Source organism: Mesoplodon densirostris, chromosome 18, assembly GCF_025265405.1.
Source record: "Mesoplodon densirostris isolate mMesDen1 chromosome 18, mMesDen1 primary haplotype, whole genome shotgun sequence".
Classification (NCBI taxonomy): Eukaryota; Metazoa; Chordata; class Mammalia; order Artiodactyla; family Ziphiidae; genus Mesoplodon; species Mesoplodon densirostris.
In genome coordinates, this window is record NC_082678.1 from 18,847,948 (window position 1) to 18,868,911 (window position 20,964).

Below are 20,964 nucleotides of genomic sequence, written 5' to 3' on the forward strand. Positions count from 1 at the left end.
AGTTGGGGGCAGAAGGAGATCCTGGGTTAGCGCTGCCACTGGCTGCAGAGATACTTCCACCAAGTCATGCACCCTCTCCGAGCTGGTCCATAATACAGGGGTCTGGCTGCTAAGCAAGTTACCAGCGCCGTGGGTGCTACAAGCAGGACCAGGCTGCTGACCCAGAGGGAAGCTTTGTACCAATTAGAGAAGGAAGGAGCACCTGATTCTCATCCCTCACCTGTCCCTTCCAGCCAGACGAACTTGTGTGGCAAAATCCCACGTAAGGATACAATTCATAAAAGAACGGGGGTAGGATGGGATACAAGCAAGTGTGACACAGGCATGGCAGGTTTGGGACCATGCCCGCTCACCGCAGCCGGGCCAGGTCCTCGGTGTTTTCCAGGCCTTCCCCGAGGCTCCTGCCCTCGGCGCCGGGAAAGGGCGGCGCCTCCAGGTCCGGCCCGAGGCTCAGCTCCAGGTCCTTCTCCAGCGCCTCCTCGGTCTCATCCTCCGGCTCCCATCGATCCCTCAGGAACCTGCAGGGGCTCGGGCTCCTCTCCCGCCGCAGGCGGGTCTCCAAGATGAATCGGGGCAGCAGTGCTTCGGTGCCAAACCCAGGGTCCTCTCGGGAGTCCTTGCCCTGCGTCCAGTGCACCGGAGCCTCGGCTCCCAAGGTCTCTGGCTCCGCTTCGCTGCTGGAGCCACTCTCGAGTGGGGGCTCGTCGGGGGGAGTCGGGCCAAGAGAGCCGTGGCGGCGCCCAGTCACCCCTTCTCCACTCGCCCTGCGCCCCTCACTGTCCCCTGAAGCCCCCGCACAAGACCCAACGTGCCTCTCCCCAGCGGGGGCGTCCGCGGACGCCTCCTCTGAGCTCTGGCTGCTCGAGGTCCTCCCTGCCCTGTGGATCCTGGGGAACATGACCGCAAACTTGGGATCTGGAGTCGGGTCCGCGTCCTCAGAAGGGTCGTCGGGGGCTGGCCTTTCCGCAACCTGCGGGGAACTCGAGCCGCCACCAGGGGGAGCCCTCGGTCGCCCGCCCAGCCCAGCTACGCCCTCCAGGCTCAGCACTAGACCGCGCCTCAGCACCGGCCCGCGGCCCCGCCCCTCGCCCGCCGCCCGCACCTCGCCCGCCCGCGGCCGGAGCCGCAGCCACCGCAGGAGGCCCAGGCCCCGTGCCACCCGCAGGAGCCGGTCCTTGAGGCCCGAGCGGCAGGGGCCCGCGGCCTGGGGAGCGGGCCCTGGCGGGGGCCTCGCGCGAAGCCTGCCGAGCGCCACCAGGGCGACCAGGGGCGCTGGGTCCCTAGACCCTTCTCCTCCAGCCCCCGCTTCGCTCACGCCCTCCTCCTCTTGCACCTTCCCTACCCCCTCTCCGACCTGGGTACGCTGACCCCGGGCGGTCGAGGCCTCGGCTCTTCCGGCCTCGGGGCCCCTCGACTCAGCCTCGAGCTGCACCCCACTGTTTCTCGCGTCCCAGGCCGGCCTGGGGTCTCGAGAAGCCCGCGAGCTCCGGGGAACGCACGCGCGGCTGCCCTCGAGGGGACTGGAGGCCGCGGCTTTACTGGCCGGGTCAGCCTCTTCGGCCTCAGTGGACCCGCTTGTCGTTCCTGGGGCTGCCCGTAGGCTCCGTCCAGGCCCGGCCCCCTCCAGACTCAAGTCTGTGTCAGTCTCGGAATCCTCGGTCTCTCCCTGGGGCCTCGCCCCCGACGATCCTTCCGGGCTCCGGGGCCCGGCGGGGGGCTTGTCACTGCCTCTGCCGTCGCTGCTCGGGCGTTCTCTCGGCGCCTCCAGCGCTGACTCCAGACCGGTTTGGGTGCTTCCCGAGCCCATGTCCTTTCGCTCCGAGTTGGGCCGCCGCTCTGGGACCCCGCCGCTCTGGCTGCCGCTCTCCAGGACCTCGCGGGCTTCGCTGTCCGGGCAGGAGCTGGCCCCGTCTCCATCCGACGTGTCCCCATTGAGGCTGCGGGTCTCTTGGCAGCCCCGCTGAGCCGAGCGTCCCCGCCCTTTTCCTCTTCTCCTGCGGCGGTCGCGCCCGCGTGTCCTTCCTTCTCCGAGGAGACTCTTCTCCTCCAGGCGCCCCCCACGGCCGTCCCCGGGCTTGTGGTTCTCCTTAGGCCCGCATCCCCGACGCCAAGCGCTGCCTCGTCTCCCCTCAGCCTCCGGTGGCGGCCCAGCCTCTGGCCGTCTGCGGTTCTCCTCTACGGTGGGCTTCCTGCGGCCACCGGGGGTCTCCTGGCCCCCCGCGGTGCAGGGCTCCAAGAGTGGTCTCGCCCCGTGGGCTTTACCGCGGCCCTGTCGGCGCTCCCGGCTGGGCGCGCTGACGGCGCTGGCCGACCCGGATTCCTGCTTCCCGGAGGTTGGCCTCCCGGGCCCCTCCGGGTGCTGGGGCGTTTTGCCCTTGCTCCTGCCCATGGTTTGTTTCCCGGCGTCTCCCTCCTCTCCTCTTCCCTAGGAGCTGGCTGCCCGCAGGTGCCCTCGGCAGCACATCACACAGGTTGCGGCTACAGGCTCAATCTACCCGCCCCCGCGTCTCCCGCCTTATGCGTGAGCATCAATAATGCAGGTGGCTGCGGGTCCTGACCTCCTCGGCCAACAATAGAGTGGAGGCCGCCCAGGAAAGAGGAGCTGCAACTGCGGACAAAGGCCGTGGACAGGGCAACCGTGCCGCCTGGAGTTGCTGCCAGCCAGGCCAGCCTGGCACCACGCCCAATCGAGGGGGCCCATGCTCTGCCCCTGCCTCACTGCTTCTTCAGCAGGGGGTGAGGGGGTGCCAAAAGAACCATCCTCCTCGTCCTGGGGTCTCTAAGGGAATCCACCCTCCTCCCCTGCATTGGCAGGCGGATTCTTAACCACTGCGCCACCAGGGAAGTCCAGGTTACCCATTTATTGTATTGCCTTCACAAGCTATCCACACACAGAAAAGCAAGTATTCTTTTTCCCTTTGAGCACAGGTGGAAGCTTTTCTAGCGCATGGCTCTTCACTCTGCTTTTTCCAATCTAACAGATTAACTTGGAGATTTCATATTCGTACATAATGATCTTCTTTTTCTTTTCTTTTTACAACTGCATAATAATCCAGCAAATGAACGTGCCATAGTTTAACCAATTCTTTATTGATAGTGTGAAAATCAAGGGAAACCTTACTAAAATAGAGTCCAGAGGCCAGAAGGGGGAGCTCTTACACGTTTACCACTCCACCTCAATGCAGATCCCAAGGGAAAGAAATGTACTTTGTACTACAGCCAGCTGGGGGAAAAAAGGTTTTCTCCTTGCCTGGCAACAGCTCAGCCAATGAGAAACTGTCAAACTAAGACAATGAAAAGTCACTGTACTTCAAATTCCCAATTTCCTCCAATGGTCTTTTTGTTTATAACAGCCTTTCCCAACTTCCCCTTCTCCTCTATAAAAAAGTTTCCTCTCCTTTGCCTTAGTAGGGTTGTGTGTTGCTGGCCATAATTGCTATCCTGTGTTGTAATTCTTTGCTGCTCTTGAATAAACCTGTTTTCCTGGTAAAATAACTGACTTTTTAAAATTGCTTTAGGCTAACAGACTTTTATGTCTGAAACGGACGCTGCCTTCATCTCAGCTTTTGCTTCAGTTACAAACAACATTGACTCCACCTGTGTACAAGCAGAATCAATTCCTAGAAGTAGAATTGCTGGGCCATAGGGTATGCGTATTTGTAATTTGGAGTGCTCCAAATTTTCCTCCATGGAGGTTGTATCAATTTACACTCCCACAAACAAGATAGGAGACCACCCATTTTAACATGGCACTGAGGCATGGTGTTACCTAACATTTTTGCCACTCTGAAACATGACAAAATCTCAGTGTCTTTTAAATTCATTTCTCTGTGAAAATAAGCAGCTTTCCTCCATCTTACAGCCTTTTTTTTTTTCCTGAGACCTGTCTTTTCTCATTCTTTACCCATCTTTGTATTGATGTGGATCTGTTTCTTGATGGTTATACTGTAGTTAAACCCAGGCAGGATTCATGAGCCCTTTTGGATGGCCCCAGGGCAAGCCAGCTGCTGCAGGGTAGGCTCCGGGGCACCCAAGATGGAGTCAGATGAGATCTCCAGCCAGGGCCTGTGACCTGCCCCGCAGGGCTCCGTGCCCCTGCTGACCACTCACTCTGGCCTCTCCTCACCAGCAGCCCCACCCAGAATCAGAGTGGGGGAGGTAACACTCCAGATTGTGGCCCTTTCCTTGGTATGCTCTCCAGTTGGTTTGTACCTGCCTTGTACCCACCTCTCTGCACATCTCCTGGAGCCAGCCTCAGACCTGGGTGGAGCTGCTGCAAGCACTCACGTTACCCAGGAGGGCCACTCACAGCCCAGAGGCCTGGTTTGATCAAGGAGTTGAAAGTGACTTGGCCTTTGCCAAGGAAGCAGCCTTCTAGTGAAGGAAGCAGCTGTCCCAAAGGAACACAAGCTCATGGATAACATCAGTTACCGTGTAGCTCATAAAACTGGTGTCTTTGTGAAAGTCTGTAAGCTGTGCTTCCCCACCACCAATACTGACCAAGGCAAAGGGCAATGAGATTCATAGGGCTTGTTTCACCTGCAGAAAGCAGGAAGTGGGGTGATGTATTCACACAGTGGATGATTACACAGCACTGTCAGCAACATACATGGGTTGTTTCACAAACGTAATGGTGAGTGAAGAAGCCAGAAAGAGTTATAGAATCGCGGTATGATTTTATTTACATAAAGTACAAAAAGAGGAAACTGAGCTAGTTATAAAGTGGTGCCTGGGGTGGGGGGTGGGAGGTTGGTAGTGACTAGAAGGGTCACAAGGGAGCCTCCATGGGTGATACTGTTTGTTTAGTTTGTGGAGGTTTATCGGGTTGTACTCCGATGACTTGTGCTATTCTGTATGCGTTTTATAATTTAAAAGATAACACAGGGCTTCCCTGGTGGCGCAGTGGTTGAGAGTCCGCCTGCCAATGCAGGGGACGTGGGTTCGTGCCCCGGTCCGGGAGGATCCCACATGCCGCGGAGCGGCTGGGCCTGTGAGCCATGGCTGCTGAGCCTGCGCATCCAGAGCCTGTGCTCCGTAATGGGAGAGGCCACAACAGTGAGAGGCCCGCGTAACGCAAAAAAAAAAAAAAAAAAAAAAAGATAACACAGAGAAAGAACTCACTGTTTTGCCCTGGACTAATAATAATGATGATGATGATGTGCTAGGTACTGTTCTAAGTACTACATTTAATTTTTTTTTTTTTTGGCCACGACTTGCGGCCTGTGGGATCTTAGTTCCCCAACCAGGGATTGAACCCAGGCCCTCAGCAGTGAAAGAACAGAGTCCTAACCACTGGACCGCCAGGGAATTCCCTGAATTCACTTAATTCTTGAAAGCACTCTAAGAGGTTGGTGCTATAAGGATTCCCATTTTATAGATGATAAGACTGAGGCACACAGCTGAGTGTCAGAACTGGGATGCCAGGAATTCCCTGGCAGGTCAGTGGTTAGGACTCTGTGCTTTCACTGCTGAGGGTTCAGTCCCTGGTTGGGGAACTAAGATCCCACAAGCTGCACAGCGTGACCAAAAATAAATATATTATTATTAAAAAAAAAAGAAGTGGGATGCCCACTCAGGCAGTCTGGCTCCCAAGACCTGGCAAAAGAACATGTGTGAGGAGCTACCATCAGCTACACATTGAACTTCCGTTTGTCTGGCTCATTACAGTGTGTCCTGTGAGCTCTGGGGGCAGAGGGAGAGCTCCACACCTGTCTCCAATCTCCTACCTTCTCCCCTGCCCTCCTCTCCCTCTGGTTGATCCAGGACAGAGCTTGGATCTCACTCAGCTCGGTGGGCGTGGCCACTTCTGATCCTCTGAGTCTCAGTTAGTTCTCTTCCCAAGCTTCATTTCATTCAAACCCCCCAAAACCCTAGGAAGGGGATATGGTCTCATTTCACAGATGGGGAAACGGCTCTGAGAGGGTAAATGGCTTAAGGACACACAGCCAGTAAGTGAGAAATTGGGGACCCAATTCAAGGGTCCCGCTATTCTTTTTCTTTAATTAATTAATTTATTTATTGGCTGCATTGGGTCTTCGTTTCTGCGCGCGGGCTTTCTCTAGTGGCGAGCGGGGGCTACTTTTCGTTGTGGTGCGTGGGCTTCCCATTGTTGTGGCTTCTCCTGGTGCGGAGCATGGGCTCTAGGCACACAGGCTTCAGTAGTTGTGGCATGTGGGCTCAGTAGTTGTGGCTTGAGGGCTGTAGAGCACAGGCTCAGTAGTTGTGGCGCACGGGCTCAGTTGCTCCGCGGCAGGTGGGATCTTCCCGGACCAGGGCTCGAACCCGTGTCTCCTGCACTGGCAGGCGGACTCTTAACCACTGTGCCACCAGGAAAGCCCGGGTCCTGCTATTCTGCTCCATGATACTTCTGCTGAGAATTGGCTTCAGAACAAGACAGGCTTGGTCCCTCCCCCGTCCCACTTCCTGGCTGTGTGATTTCCAACAATCTTCCGGGAACTCCCTTGGACAAACCTGATACCAGGGCAGAGGGGCCCCACCCCCAAGCCCAGTTCTCCCCTTTGCCTCCTCCCTCCCACTCATTCCTTCATCTCCTTTGCTCACAAGGACTGTGAACTCCTCCTCCGGTCTGTGCGAGCTCTCTTCTGACTCCACTCCACACTCCTTCCCTCCCTCCCTCCCGATCCATTTCCTTCTCTCCTGGCCTCACCCACCTCACAGTAACTCTCACCTCCTTTGGTTGGGTGTTTACTGGGAGCCAGATGCTGTGGGTTGTTACAGATTCTCATTTAATCCTATCAGTCCTCTGAGGTCGGCCCTATTATCACAGCCCATTTTGGAGGTAAGTAAACAAAGGCGCAGGAGTGAGGTCATCTATCCAAGGTCACACAGCCGGTCACAAGCAAAGCCAGTGATGGAGGGTTGGATCCGCCCATCTTTCAGATGTAGGTGAACACTAAGTCTTCCACCTCTGGATCCCGAAGGCCCTCATATCTAAGTCTCCAGACTGGCTGCCTGTGGTACGTCTCCAGGGCCTGTGGAATTGGCAGTGAGCCCTCCCACTCACTCACCGGTCTATCTGGCAGCCATCCTGGTCAACTCAACCTCTCAATACCTCTGCTTCACCACTAGCATCACCTCTCCCTGGACACCCCACTTCTCCCTCGGGGCCAGCCCAGCTTCCGTTAATCCCCTTTCTAGAGCACGCCTATCCATAAAAATGGTTGGTCTCACACTCCTAATGAGAGAATTTTTCTTCTAAACTATTTGAACCACCAACATAAGCTAAGGCTTCAAAGCATAGTGTACTTAAGGCAAATCTCGTCCTTAATGGGTGCGGGGTAAATCCATTTTCAAAGAGCCCTCTTGGTATTTTCAGGTGCATGTGTGCTTGTTGTTGACTTCTTGTTCAAGCTGATTAGCCAGATCATTGCGGCAGCCACAAAGCCATGGAGGTGTTGGCTCTGCCATTTTCTTCTGATTTGTTGGTGTTTGCATTATTACCGTGATCTTCAATTCTTGGTTTCTTGGCAGGAAACTTCATGTCGCTTGTCCATTAGTGGGAGGTAATTTAGCCAACTGGATAAAAGACATGGAAGGCCCCCTAAACTGGCAGTCACAAAACCATACCTGTCTCCCTAGGTGGGGAGCCCAGCTCTCTGGGTGTGATGTTCCCACTCCTTCCTTGGCACCCACTTTTGGTGCAGGATCCTCTGACCCACAGACTGAGGACCCCAGTGCCAATCCAAGTTAGAAACAGCAAAGCTTAATTTCTTTTGTGATAAAAGATAAAGACATCCTGTGCATCAAACTCTAAGATGTCCTCCCTGACCCTGACAGAGGGCCTCCCCCATCATTAGCCCATTAACCTCGAGGTCTCACAGGAACCTGGCAACAGGTCACAAGGGGATACTGTTATCCCATTTCCCAGGAGAAACTGATGCAGAGCAGGTAATTTGCCTGAGTGGAACTTGGTTGCTGTAGCTGCGGTTGAAGCTACAGTGGTCTTTAGAAGAATAAATCCCCTCATGACACTTCCCTGCTTAAAGCCCTCCAGATGGGACTTCCTGGCAGTCTAGCACTTCCATTGCAGGGGGCGTGGGTTCGATCCCTGGTCTGGGAACTAAGATCCCACGTGCCACGCAGCGCGGCAGAAAAAAAAAGCCCTTCAAAGGCTTCCGTTGTCTCAGGATGGAGTCCAGACTGTCTTGCAGAGGGTGCAGTTCTCCCCACCTCCCCCACCCCCGTGGCTTAGTCTTTATCTGCCCAGCACATCCTTTCTCCACTTCTTCCAGGGACAGCATTTTCTTCCTTTGGGGAGCTGTCCCTCCCACTCCTCGTGGTTCTTGGGGCTCCATCTCAGTAAGCTCCCACTATTCCTCTAGGGAGAAACAAGGGATGCTCGAGTGGTCCAAGTTCCAAAATTCAGAGACTCTGAGCTGGACGTGCTGGGCCGGAGGGTGGGTGTGGAGGATGCTCCCACGGTGTGTCCGTCCTGGGACCTGGGCCTCATGCTCCCCGAGTAATCCGTGTCCTTCCAACAGGCCCTTTCCGCACTCAGGCCAGGGTGGGTTCCTGCAGCCCATGGTGGTGCCCTTGCCCTCACGAGGCTCCTGGACTGGCCCTGGCATTTTCAGTTCATTTCCTGCCAGCCACCCTCAGCTCTTCACTCGTTCCACGGCGAGAACACTTCCTCTCGGGTGGCTGTACCTCCCCGCCCCCCATCCTCTGCACAGAACAGTCTGCCCAGCCAGCTCCTGGTCACCTCTCCCGTCACATTTAATGTCACCTCCCCAGGCACATTTCTCACAAGCCACCGGATCTCCCTCATCTTAACACTTCCTGCACTTGTAGGGACCCCACGAGGGCAGGGATCACATTGTCTTGGCCACCTCTGAACCCCAAGCACCTGGCATATAGTTGGTGCTCAGTGAAGACAGGTGAATAAAGATGTAGCCAAAGTAGAATCAAACCCCTGGCTTATAAAGACCTTAACTGCCCCCCACACCTCAGCAGCACCCCATAGTCCTTCCCTGAAGTCCGGAAGAAGCCATCAGCCTGAGATACTGTGTGCATCTTCCCCTCCTAACAGCAAGGAAAGGCCAGCCAGGGGCCTCCCACTGCCCCCCACCCAGGGATGCAGTCAGACAGACTCAATTCAGTTAACTTTTACCATTTATTCCCAAAGAGAGAAGGCATATAGCGTTCAGACACAACCAGATACAGTTTGATCTGATTCAAATAGCTTAAAAAATGGATTCTCCTGAGCACCAGCCTGGTCCAGGGGACGGACCCAAGGGGCAAAGGCAAGGAACCAGCTAACGATCATTTCTATTTACGTGGAAAATCTCTGCACAATTAAAAAATTAAAGTCGTTGGGCCAGTCCAGTGAAGAGGTAATAAGGTGTTTATTAAAAACTTTTTCACCCGGAGGCAGTTAACATTTATAATTTAAAACCCAGCCCACTACAAAAAGGGGGGAGACGGGGATAAAAACTGTGCAACATTGACAAAAGGACCGAGAGAGTCAAGGCCCGAGGAGGGAGAGCCCCAGGGGCCTGGGGTCCCTCGTCTCCCAAGGCCAGGAGCAGCAGCAGGGTGGGCAGTGGGAGTGCCCCCAGCCCCTGCACGGTCCAGTGCATGGGCCTCTCCAGGTGGGGCAGTGCCCCCAGGAAGAGCCGTCAGTAGTGTGTGTTCCTCGTGCAGGAGATAGAGCCACAGCAACTCAGGAGCATCCTGGCCGGGACAGGGGCCTCAGTCACCCGCCTGAGCCCAGACACGGAGGTTTTCGGGCAAGTGGGGGTTGTGTGTCAGGGCTGGGATGGGCCTAAGGGCCTTGGGGAGCGGGGACAGGGGCCCGTGTCCCTCCTATCCCTCCCCAGGAGCGTGCCCCACCCCACCGTGCAGCAGCACCCAGAGCCCCTACCTCCCCCATTGCTGAGGCCGTACCCCACGGCCACTCGCTGAGAACGCCAATCACCACAGCTCCTGCGTGGGCAAAGACAGGGCCATCACCGTCCACGGGGGCTGCAGACAAGGACCCTCATTCCCAGAGCTTTCCCAGAACGTCTCCCGGCACCGGAAGCCTGAGAGTCACTCACCTTCGGTCTCCCTCCAGCGTGCTCTGGATCTCCTTCAGGACTCCTGCAGGGCAGGGGGCAGGGGCGGGGAGCAGAGGCGTGGTGAGGCCAGCTGGGGCTGGGCCAGACTCCCCCCTTTCTGCCCCTTCTACTGATGGGGTGAACGGGCCTGCCCCCCTTCAGGAACACGGCCCTCGTTCCCACCCTGGCCTTCCAAGCATGCTCCCACCCCCCGCCCCGCACATCCCCCCTGCCAGCCAGCCCAGCAGCCCAGCAGCCCCTGCCCTGACTCACTCTCATCATTGAGCAGAGCGTGCTCCATCACGGGGCCCGACCTCCTCTCTGGAAGGCAGAGGCCAGGCCAGGTGAGCCTTGGGCCCTCCTCTGCCCCAGCTCCCTGCTTCTGGGGGTGGGGTTGCTGAAGCCTGAGCCCAGGACTGGAAGGGAAGCTGTTTCGACTCCCAGCCCGAACACCACCTGCTCACCTGGGATCCCCTTCCCTCCCCAGGTGTGCTCACAACGCCTCGGCCCCCACACGCCCCTGGCCCCAGAGAGCCCTGGCTTACCCTCTCCATCACTCTGGCTCCCTGAGTTCCTGTGGAGAAGAGACAGTAAGGATCGGGGGCACCAGGCTCCCCGTTCGGGAAAGCCCTGGTCCCATGAAGAATGAGGTCGACTGACCAGCTTGCATGGGAGGGTGCGGCATACAAAGGGGGGCCAGGAGGCAGGGCTGGGAGGGTGGGCTGATTCACGGGGGAAGGGGACTCCGAGCAGCCCCCAGGGGGCACCCCAGGGAGGGTGGGGTGAGGAGGGGCTGGAGCAAAGGCCCCCTGCCCTTTTACCCACCTGGCTCGGCCCGAGGCCTTCTCAGGGCCCGATCTGTCGCGGAGACGGCTGTGGTTCTTCGCTTCTGCTGAATCCACCAGGCACCGGGGCTCAACCAGCCACTTGGTGGAGAGAGAGAAGCGCTCAAACTCGGAGGGTGAGATCAGGTAGAAACCTGGGGGGTGGAGAAGCCTGGCAGGTGAGGCCAGCCTGAGTCTCCCGGGCCTTGTGGCTGCCAACAGAGCTGCCCCGCCAAGGGGGGATTAGGGGCCAGAGCCTCCCAAAGTTCTCTGCCTGAGGAGCCTGGCCTTGACCGGAATACCCCCGACTGCCCTTCCCAGCAGCCCTCGCAGCACAGCAGGAGCCCCAAACGCAGCCCTGCGGGCAGAGGTCCCGACGCGCCCACCGCCTGCACACCTTGGCCATATTTGGTGAAGACGCAGGAGGCGATGCCGCTGACGTCCTCCCGGCGGATGCAGCTGTACCGCACCTGGGGCTTGAGCAGGGGCAGCGAGACCACCTGGATGTCGCCCAGGTTGGTGAGGACAGCCAGGTGATGTTCCCCGTAGTCCTCGGCTCGAGAGCTGCCGAAGCGGGCCGCACTGACCCGCCGCACCCGCGAGCCCTCCAGGGCGGTCAGCTTCAGCTTCAGCCTGGCACTGACCTTGGGCAGCGTGAACACCTAGGGCACAGGGCAGCCGGTCACACCCGCAGCCAGACCAGTCTGCAGAGCTTCATCCAGTCAAGCGAGGACTTCCCGCTTCCCTGCCCGATGCTGCCGCTGGGCCTGGCCCTCAGACGTGTGGTCGCTGCACTCAGACCGCAAGGACGCCAGGGCCTCTTCTTTCCCTGTGTTTTCTGTCCCTTCCCCAGACACAGGTCCTGCTTCAGTGTCCCCACCACTGACCCTGGGGCCCGGGGGCTCCATCAAGACCCCGCTTCTTTCCTGTGCCTCTGCAGCCCTCACACAGCAACTACAAACACAACATTAAGTGAGCCCCAGCCGTTGTCATGTGTGCCGGGGATTCCCGGGGGACCCCACCTCCTCCCATAAGGCACCTTGAACTGCTCCTCCGACACGACAAGCAGCTGGTGGCTTCCCTGCATGTCGGGGCTCTTTGACAGGTCGTGGGCCACTTCCAGGGGCTCGGGAAGGGGCACACTGTGTCCGTCCAGCACCAGGATGCCCACCACGGGCGCTCGGTGCATCAGCTGGATCTCCTTGGCTGCAGGGACGGAGGTAGGCGGTGGGGCTGGTGGTTGGGCGGAGGACGAGGCTGGAGACACCACCCCGCTCCCAGCCGAGGCAGACAAGTGCTCTCCCCCTGCCCAGCACTCACCCTGCTCCGCCCGCACCGGCTCATCCATTCTCCGCTCGGCGGGGGGCACGCGCAGGGCAAAGGCGTAGACGGTACCTCCGTTGGTGCCAGCCCACAGCGAGGGGCAGTGGCGGGAGCCTGCCAGGAGGCAAAGGTTTACATCTAACCCCTGGCTCTGGGGGCCAGGGGGAGCCAGGAGACCTGGCTCACTACCTGTGTGACTCCAAGGTCAAGTCAGCAAACTTTCATAAACCTCAATTTCTTCCTCTGTAAAATGGAGCTGCTGTGGGCCCTGCCTACCTCCTGGGTGTAGACGGGAAAGGCTGGGAAGGCTCTCTGACAACCAAGAGCGCCATGCTGATGATCCCAAACCCAGGACAGCTCGGCCCTCGAGATACAGCAGCAAACAGCCCTCAGCCCACCCTTGCCCTGGCAGGAGAAACAGCCAGAGAGCTTCTAGAGGGCCTACTGGGTACCAGCAGGTACGTGGCACGTCCCAACGCTCGCAGCCACTCTAGGAGGAAGCTATCCCTCCATTTTACAGGGGGAGAAGCGAGACCCAGAAAGGCTAAGTGACACGTCCAAGGTCACACTTCCAGAGTCGTGGAGCCTGGATACGAAGCCAGGGCGATCAGACTCGGAGACCCAGGCACGGGAGGGAAAGGGGCGGGCGGGGGCTCCAGTCTCCCCTTGCTCACAGGGGGAACCCCTCTTAGGGGTGCACCAGCCAGCAGCCTCCGATATGCCCTCACGCCAGAGGGCCCCCCACCTCAAGCTGGCCACTCACTGTCCCTCAGGTAGGTGTCAGCGAAGTAGAGGGTCCGGACAAAGCCCGTGAAGGAGTCCTCCGCCGAGCGGGCCTCGATCTTGCGCTGCACGGGCGCCAGCTCCATGTTCTGCAGGCCAGTCCTCTCTGCCCTGCTGCTCCCCTCCTGCACCTGCAGTGGAGTGGGCCAGGCCTGAGGGTGGGCTCTGGCCTTCCTTCCCGGGGGCATCAGATTGCTCAACAGCGAGCCTTCCGGCAAGACTGGCCACAGCCCCTGCCACCACCTGCCTGGTAATACTGACTGAGTACGTGACCCTGAGGCATTACAATGACTGCCTTTCACACTCAGGGAATCCAAGGCACAGAGAAGCAGTGTGACGGATCCGAGGTCACAGGGTTGGTGGGGGTCAGGGGTGGCCCAGAGCCCGTGTCTGTGGCCAAAGCAGTAGGGGCAGGGAGGGGTGGTTGGGACCTGCCGCTGGCTGCTCCGGGCTCTGCCCGGGCTCGTGGCCGGCCTTGGCCTCACCTCTCCCGGAGGGCCAGCAGGCCGCCGCTTCCTGCTGGACACCCGGCTGCGACGTATCCGGCGGAAGGACTGGCGCAGGGACTTCTTTAGGGACTTCACGCGGGACAGCGGGCCCTCCAAGGCTAGCTGGTCATTGGGGTGCAGCGTGCACCTGGGGGGACGTTGGGCCATCAGCGTGGCCAGGGCCTGAGGGACCTTGCCAATCCATACACCAATCCCAGACCCGGGCCCCGGCCACCCCGGGAGGTCTGCTCACTTGACAAAGACCTGCCGCCGCTGCTGGTGGTCAAAGAGGCCGAAGCCGTGGCTGGTGCCGAAGGCCACGAGCCGCCACTCGGAGTGCAGGGCCAAGGAGGTGACCACAGCCGGGGGCTGGCACTGCACCAACACAAAGGGCTGGAAGCCGGGCTCGAAGTGCACGGGCCCTGGGCGGGCACACAGGCGCTCGTGCCCCTTCCAGCGGTAGCCCTCCTGGTCCTGCAGCAGGTCTGCCTCCACCTGCTCCACGGCGTGCTCCGCCTCCTCATCATTCAGCTCCAGCACCAGCACCTGGGCGGGGCGGCAGAGGGGCTGAACCACCACCCCCGGCACCAAGGGACAGCAGGACCTCAGGGACCCTAACGGCAGGGGCGGCAAAGGACCCAAGATCCACGCCAAGGCCAAGGGTCAGAAGTGCCCAACCTCTGGCTCTTAATCCTGATTTCTGGAGGAGAAAGGCCTCCCTCTAATGGGATCAGGGAACTTCTATTCACTGGGAGAAGTCAGAGCCACAGGGGCAGGTGATGCCGCAGGGGTGCGCTCAGGACGCTGGTTCCTGGCCCTGCTGCACCCCAATACTGAGAAGGAAGCTCGTGGGCCTGGACGCTGCCCAAAGTCACCTCATCAGCCCTCCCCACTGCTCCCCACGCCCAGCCCGGCCTGCTACCTGCCCTGCTGTGCCGGCCACAGCCAGGTAGCCACTGTATTTGCAGAGGAAAATCTTCTGGATGCCCAGCCGAGGATCGTCACTGTAGGGGTCGAAGGAGCCCACCTGACAAGGGAAAAGAGCTCCGTGAGGGGCCATAAGCGCTGGACCTGGCCCATCCCCGCCCTCCCTGGTTCCCAGGCTCCGGGCCTCACCTTGCGGAGGGGGGGCCACTCGTCCTCACCCTGGGCACTGAGGCTCTCGCTGGGGTCTGTGTCGGTGAGGAACACCCGTACGGTGCTGAGTTTGTAGAGCAGCTGCAAGCAGACGCCCGAGGCATCCCAGAACCGCACTGTGCCGTCCTCGTGCCTGTGGGCAGAGCCCGCCTGCCGCCCGTGAGAAGGATGCCGGGCCAGGGGTGCCCGGGACTGGCACGCACACCCCGAGCTCTGCTCCCACCCCACACGTCCCACTAGGCAGGAGAGTACGATCAACATCACCTACCCCGTGAGCAGCAGGTCCCTCTGGGGTGGGGCCGGGGCCAGGCTGGTGCCACCGTCAATGGGCCACTCCTGGAGAAGATGATGGAGAAGTTCATGGGCGAGCCTGGCTCTGGGCTGGGGCGGGGTTGGGGCCGGGGCCAGACCTACCATGGTGGAGAAGTGTGTGTTCTGCCGGCTGCCGGCAGCGATGATGCGCTCCCACAGCTTCAGGGGGATGTTGGAGACATGGTGGGAGCAGGTGATGGCGGAGCAGTGCAGGGAGGCCAGGTAGGGAGGCTGGACCGGCGGCCAACCAGCCGTCTGCAGGTCAATCACGACCAGCTCCTCCTCAGCCAGCACTACCAGGGCATAGGGCTCATCAAAGCCTGTGGGGACAGGCCAAGGGTCAGGGGCTGCAGGAGCCACTGGGAAGCAGTCTGTCCAGCCTGGCCCTGTAGAATCTGAGGCTCTAGGGTTGGAGCCAGGGAACCCACATTTTAAAAGCAAGCTCCAAATCCAACAATGCATAAAAAGAATTATATGCCACGACTAAGTGGGATTTATCCCAGGTATGCAAGGCTGCGTCAACTTTTGAAAATCAATTAATGAAACCCATTGCATCAAGAGGCTAAAAAAGAGAAATCGGGAACTCCCTGGTGGTCCAGTGGTTAGGACTCCACGCTCTCACTGCCAAGAGTCCGGGTTCAATTCCTGGTCAGGGAACTAAGATCCCACAAGCCGTGTGGTGTGGCCAAAAAAAAAAAAGAAAAATCACATGATCATAGCGATAGATGCAGAAAAACTATTTGACAAAACCCAACATCCATTTATGATTAAAAAAAAAAAAACTCTCAGTAAACCAGGAATAGAGGGGAACTACCTCAACTTGATAAAGAATATCTACAAAAAAACCTATGGCGGGCTTCCCTGGTGGCGCAGTGGTTGAGAGTCCGCCTGCCAATGCAGGGGACGCGGGTTCGTGTCCCGGTCCGGGAGGATCCCACATGCCGCGGAGCGGCTGGGCCCGTGAGCCATGGCCGCTGAGCCTGCGCGTCCGGAGCCTGTGCTCCGCAGTGGGAGAGGCCACAACAGTGAGAGGCCTGCATACCGCTTAAAAAAAAAAAACAAAAAACAAAACTATGGCTAATGTAATACTTAATGTTGAGAAACTTGAAGCTTTCCCACTGAGATCAGGAACAAGGCAAGGTTACCTCCTCTCACCACTCATTTTCAAGTACTAGCTAATGCAGTAAGACAAGAAAAGGAAATAGAAGGCATACAGATTGGGAAGAAAGAAGTAAAACTGTCTTTGTTCACAGATGACATGATCATCAATGTAGAAGATCTAAAAGAATTGACCACAAACTTGCCCTGGCTCCCAGCATGCTGTCAGGTATGAGGAGGGAAGAAGAGGCTGAGAAAGGAGGAGAAGCAGGTTCAGAGTCTCCCTCCAAAGGGCCACTGGTGAGGCTGGGAGAACACAGCCCAGGGTGTCCTGAGCAGGCCTGCCTCCCTCACCTGGAGGCCTCGGGCCTGTCAGGTCAGAGTCATCTAGAGAGGAGGCCCGCCCTCCTGGAGATCTCCCGCCAGGCCTCCTCTCTAGGTTTCGACACCAGCCCTTTCTGGTCTTGCCTGTCACCCAATTTAGAAAGCTGACTCAGGGGTTTGTTGGGCTGGCTGAGTTCCAGGAGACCAGCTCAGCTGGCCCACACTGCTACCTGCCGCAGCCCACAAGGAGGGCTTCACCATGTCCAGGCCAGGAACCCTTTGCCTCAGCCGGGTGGGTATTAAGCCCAACAGTGCAGATCTGCCCACCTTTGGGCCAAGTCCCAGCTGAGCTGGGGAAGGGCAAAGAGAGCTTGGGGTGGATGGGAGGTGTGGTCAGCAAGGACAAGCCACAGGCCAGCAAGGAAGGAGAGGGAGCAGCCTCAGGGACACAAAGAAGAGGCGCAGTGGGACTTAGGGACTCAGGGGTGGCAGCTTTGGGAACGCCTGCAGGCCCTTCCTCTTTGTTTATGGGTGGGGGTCGGCCCGATCCCCACACCTCCCTGTGGCCTGCCCTCCACACTCACTCCCGCTCGCCTACCAGCCTCAGGGTCCGCCGCAATGAGGACAGTGAAGTCGATGACACGGGAGGTGAAGTCAAAGGCTGTCTGCTGGCCGTTGTGGACCACTGAGATGCAGTGGCGGTCCCCATAGCTGGCCCGCGGCATGCCGCCCTGGAAGATGGTGAAGGGCAACCTGGCAGGCACAGAAGAGCAGGGGGTGGGCTGCTGACACCGCCCCAGAAGCCAAGGGCCGAGCCAGCCGTGGGGTGGCCCTGTGACTGGCCTCTGCAGCAGGGCCTGGCATGAGGGCTGGCCTCAGTGTAAGTGCTCACTCAAGGTCCCCAGGAGGGGCTGGGGGGGACCCCAGTCTCTTCCCAACTCAACAGCCCAGGAGAACTTGGGGGCCAGCAGCGGAGCACGCAGGCTGCAGGCTCTGAGTCTCTGCCGCCACTCCCGTTTCAACCAGAGTGCCCTCTGTCCCCCTTTTCTGCTTATACATCAGGTCTCCCTGTATGATTCTGTTTGAAGAAACAGGTCTGCTCCTAAGACAGAGTTTGGAACCTGCTGATTTGAATCATCCCTCCAGGAGGGTGGAAGGGAAAGAATGGGAATGAGTTTTCAGGAATTAGTCAGAGAGAGGTAATGAACGGCCCCCCCTCCCTTCCCTGGAGACCCGGATACGAGACCCAAAGGCAAGTCACTAGGCACCATCTCCCCCAGGCAGAGGTTTGAGCAGCCTTTCCAGCTCCCCAGGAAAGCTCTAGAAAGGGGACAGGATAGAGCACTGATACCTACCCCTGCTTGGTGGTCAGCCAGAAGACTTTGGTAATAGCTTTGCAAGGAAAAGGGCCTAAAAGAAAAGGAAATACCTTGAACGGTCCTCCCGCTCTCAGAGGCCCGTGGGTCTGCAGCACAGATCCCGCACACTCACGGAGCAGATCTAGGCTCGGGAGTCTTGCTCTGAGCATTTCCCAGAGAAAGCCACAGTGGGTATCAGAAAACCCGCTGTGTGGCTTTGGACACAGACTTCACCATCTCTGGGCCCCAGGTTTTGCTTCTGTGAATTGGACATCTACACCTGAAAGCAGGAGAGACTGACTGGGGCCAGAGAGGACACCGCCTTGCTCACTGGAAGGCGGTCCCAGGTGGCGGGCAGAGCACTGACCGTAAGGCACACAGCTGTGCAGGGGCTCCGGTTGCAGGGTGTCACTGGACACGGGCCACTGGCAGTAGCTGCCATCAGAATGGCAGCTGACAATCAGATGGCCGTCCCGCTGCCAGCAGACGTTCTCCAGTTGCTTCATGGTGGGAAAGGAGAGAGAGTGCGCGAAGGCTGGGATCAGGGGTGCGGTTCCATCGCCTGCACCCCCAGGCCTCAGACGGGGGCTGGATGTGTTATGTGGGGCCTGGGAGAACTATGTGGGCACCCCTACCTGGCTGCTGAGGAAATGACAGAGCACACAGCTGCCCTGTAGGTCCCAGATGACGACAAGGCCCCGGCTGTAGCCAATGAGGATCTGGTTGGGGTCCCGAGGATGTTCCTGCAGAGCCTCCACCATCTCAAATGCCCGCCTGTGGCGGACCTCCTCTGGCAACCTGGGCGAGGGGAGCACCGTGAGCCCACATCACCATCCACTGATGGGGCATGGCTGAGAGCATGGCACAGCCATGCCCGGCATCCCTGAAGCAGCGGGCACTGAATGTGCCAGCATGGAAAGGCTGCCAGGACACATCATCAAGGGGAGAGAGAAGCAACGCAAAGAACAGGGCAGTGATAGAGAAAACCCCCTAAGGATGCAAACGCAGGTGGCACAACTATAAGGAAAAGCAAGGAAGTGACTTCCAGAAAAGTCGATGTGGTGGTTACCTCTGGGGGAGGGAGGGAGCTGTGACAGAGAAGGGCAGGTGGGGGACCCTGGGGGGCTGGCAAAATTTTGTGTTTGCCCAGAGTTGGCTGCAGAGATGCTCACTTAACAAGAATCCATTAAACTGTACATTCAAACTTAGTGCATTTCGGTAAGGTGTTGGTGTTTCATAAAAAAAAAGTTTTTAAGACCTACAAAACAAAACTCTCTGTATCAGTTGGCCTGGCCTTGAGCCTTGACCCCCTCCTCCTTTTCTGGGCCTGGAATGCTGATGTGAAGTTTGGAGGTGCTACCGCCAGCAGAAGACCACGAGGTGGCAGGCAGAGGACCAAGAGCCAACACGGAGGAGGGCGAGTAGGAAATGCAAACAGCCTGGATCCCAAGGGCATTTCTACGCTCAAACCCAAGCCAAACCCTCTACATTTAGAACAAGATTTAGACCAACAGGAGGGGTTCCCAGGGCACCCAGGCTGGGAAAGCCCAGCAGGGGCCCCTCCTCGACTAGACTCCCACCGGCGCGGGTACGGTGGGCACTGGTACAGCCACACACTGAGGAGCAGGTCCTTCCACCGTCCTGCCCACAGGACAGGCGCCCCGGCTGAGCACCAGCCGTGCCTGCCACCCTGTAAACAGTGCTGCTCTGACCATGGTCACGCTGCCCTGACTACCGTGCCCAGTGCTCAGAGGGACCCGGCCCCAAGCAGGAATCCTCCCAACCCAGCAATGCCCAGCCCTGCTTGACCATCACCCAGGGCCTGATGACTATGAGTGTTACAAGCCTGGTCCAGAGCCCTTAGGAAGGTCGGGCCTGACGCAGCTCCACAGCCCAGCACCCCGGCCTCCTCCCTGCCCTTCTTCACTGCAGAACACTCCATGGCCATCAACCTGGCTCCCGTGGGCTCCTGCCGGACTCCTCCATCCCCTCCTGTTTTGGGCCCTGGCCCCCCTCCACACCCAGACCCGATCTGACTCCCTCCCTCCCACGGACACCACCATTAACGAGCAAAGATTCTGAAACGATCTCAAGAAACCTACAGGTTGTGGCCGCCAGGGATTCGGGGCCATGGAGCCTGCATGCAAACGAACATGTGGCAGAGACTCCAAAACACAAGCATCAGCAGAAGCTGCCCAGCTGATGCAGGGAGGTCTGGGCCCGGTCTGCCCCACTGTGGAGCCCCGGGGCTTTGAAAGAGGTGGTATCAGTGCCAAGAACGCTGGACTGAGCGTTGGTATCATTGCACAGTCATTTTGAGCCTTGTTTTCCTTTTAAATGAGGTGACAAGTTACTCCCAAGACCCCTTTTAGTGCTGGGATGCTAACTCTTTTTTGGGGGTGAGATTCTCAATTTGGGGGACAGGTGGAGAGCTGAGAGTCTGTCCTCCCATCCCTACAGACTTCCCAGGAGAAAAATTATAAGCTCCTGAGGCGTAACCGGGATGGAAAGGAGAAGGCCACTCAAGGGGACAGGTTCCTCAGGGCACGAGGGTCTCCGGGCCCAGGGCTCACCGCTGCAGCACGGCATCTGAGCTGATCGTCCGGTCCTCCAGCGCGCGGAAAGCCGGCAGCTGCACCACGAACACACTGCCGCTCTCGGTCCCCAGGTAGAGCAGCTGGCAGGAGGAATGCGGCAGGACCACAGTGATCTGTGTGGCACTGGGGGCGGCCCTGCAGACGGGAATGATGGTCCGTGAGCTGGCCCTGCCCCGGCAGGGGGACCCACAGATAGGATCCCCTGACTCCCTCTGCGGCCCCAGGGAAGGCCATGCCTGCCGGGGGAAGCAGGCCTGTGAGGTCCTTTGATGGGGTCCAGCGACTCAGGCCCGGACAAACACATTTGTTTTTTTTCTGCCAAGACAGGAGACAGATGGCAGAGAGCTGGGGCTAAGAAGCAGAAAAAATCCCTTGGTGCCTCCCGCGTAGGCTCTGTGTGGGGATGGGGGGAGGCGGGCCACAGCCCTGCCAGCTCCTCCCAGGGCACCCTGGAGTTGGTGCACAGGTCAGGCTGGCTAGAAGAGCAAGAAGACTGAGTTCTTACCCTGGGGGGCCACGCAGCGTGAAACTCTCATCTTCCTGCAGCTCTGACACCCCGCCTTTGACCTTCAGGCTCCACAGGTGCAGGCTGTTGTCGTCCAGCAGGGTGACCAGCTGGCACTAGGCAGGAAACGGGGCAGAAGCGTGCTGTCTTGTTAACC

At 58.6% G+C, this 20,964-nt stretch overlaps 2 protein-coding genes across 2 annotated transcripts in view; both read right to left on the reverse strand.

The window, feature by feature from the left end:
- Window positions 1–2,389, reverse strand: part of MYO15B (myosin XVB) — a 30,623-nt gene extending 28,234 nt beyond the window's left edge. The window contains 1 exon segment of the mRNA XM_060082711.1: window positions 354–2,389. Within this exon segment, the coding sequence (XP_059938694.1) occupies window positions 354–2,389 (2,036 nt within the window).
- Window positions 2,390–9,472: 7,083 nt separating this feature from the next.
- LLGL2 (LLGL scribble cell polarity complex component 2) overlaps window positions 9,473–20,964 on the reverse strand; it is a 32,574-nt gene continuing 21,082 nt past the window's right edge. The window contains exons 5-26 of the mRNA XM_060081317.1: window positions 20,808–20,923; window positions 20,279–20,437; window positions 18,341–18,503; window positions 18,073–18,205; window positions 17,703–17,757; window positions 16,946–17,100; window positions 15,028–15,245; window positions 14,882–14,949; window positions 14,593–14,746; window positions 14,399–14,503; window positions 13,730–14,022; window positions 13,474–13,624; window positions 12,969–13,119; window positions 12,203–12,319; window positions 11,922–12,088; window positions 11,280–11,544; window positions 10,884–11,037; window positions 10,604–10,632; window positions 10,332–10,379; window positions 10,059–10,101; window positions 9,884–9,945; window positions 9,473–9,693 (exon numbers count right to left, since the gene is read on the reverse strand). Of these exons, the coding sequence (XP_059937300.1) occupies window positions 9,683–9,693; window positions 9,884–9,945; window positions 10,059–10,101; window positions 10,332–10,379; window positions 10,604–10,632; window positions 10,884–11,037; window positions 11,280–11,544; window positions 11,922–12,088; window positions 12,203–12,319; window positions 12,969–13,119; window positions 13,474–13,624; window positions 13,730–14,022; window positions 14,399–14,503; window positions 14,593–14,746; window positions 14,882–14,949; window positions 15,028–15,245; window positions 16,946–17,100; window positions 17,703–17,757; window positions 18,073–18,205; window positions 18,341–18,503; window positions 20,279–20,437; window positions 20,808–20,923 (2,817 nt within the window). The 3' untranslated portion in view covers window positions 9,473–9,682. The remainder of the gene's footprint in view (window positions 9,694–9,883; window positions 9,946–10,058; window positions 10,102–10,331; window positions 10,380–10,603; window positions 10,633–10,883; window positions 11,038–11,279; window positions 11,545–11,921; window positions 12,089–12,202; window positions 12,320–12,968; window positions 13,120–13,473; window positions 13,625–13,729; window positions 14,023–14,398; window positions 14,504–14,592; window positions 14,747–14,881; window positions 14,950–15,027; window positions 15,246–16,945; window positions 17,101–17,702; window positions 17,758–18,072; window positions 18,206–18,340; window positions 18,504–20,278; window positions 20,438–20,807; window positions 20,924–20,964) is intronic.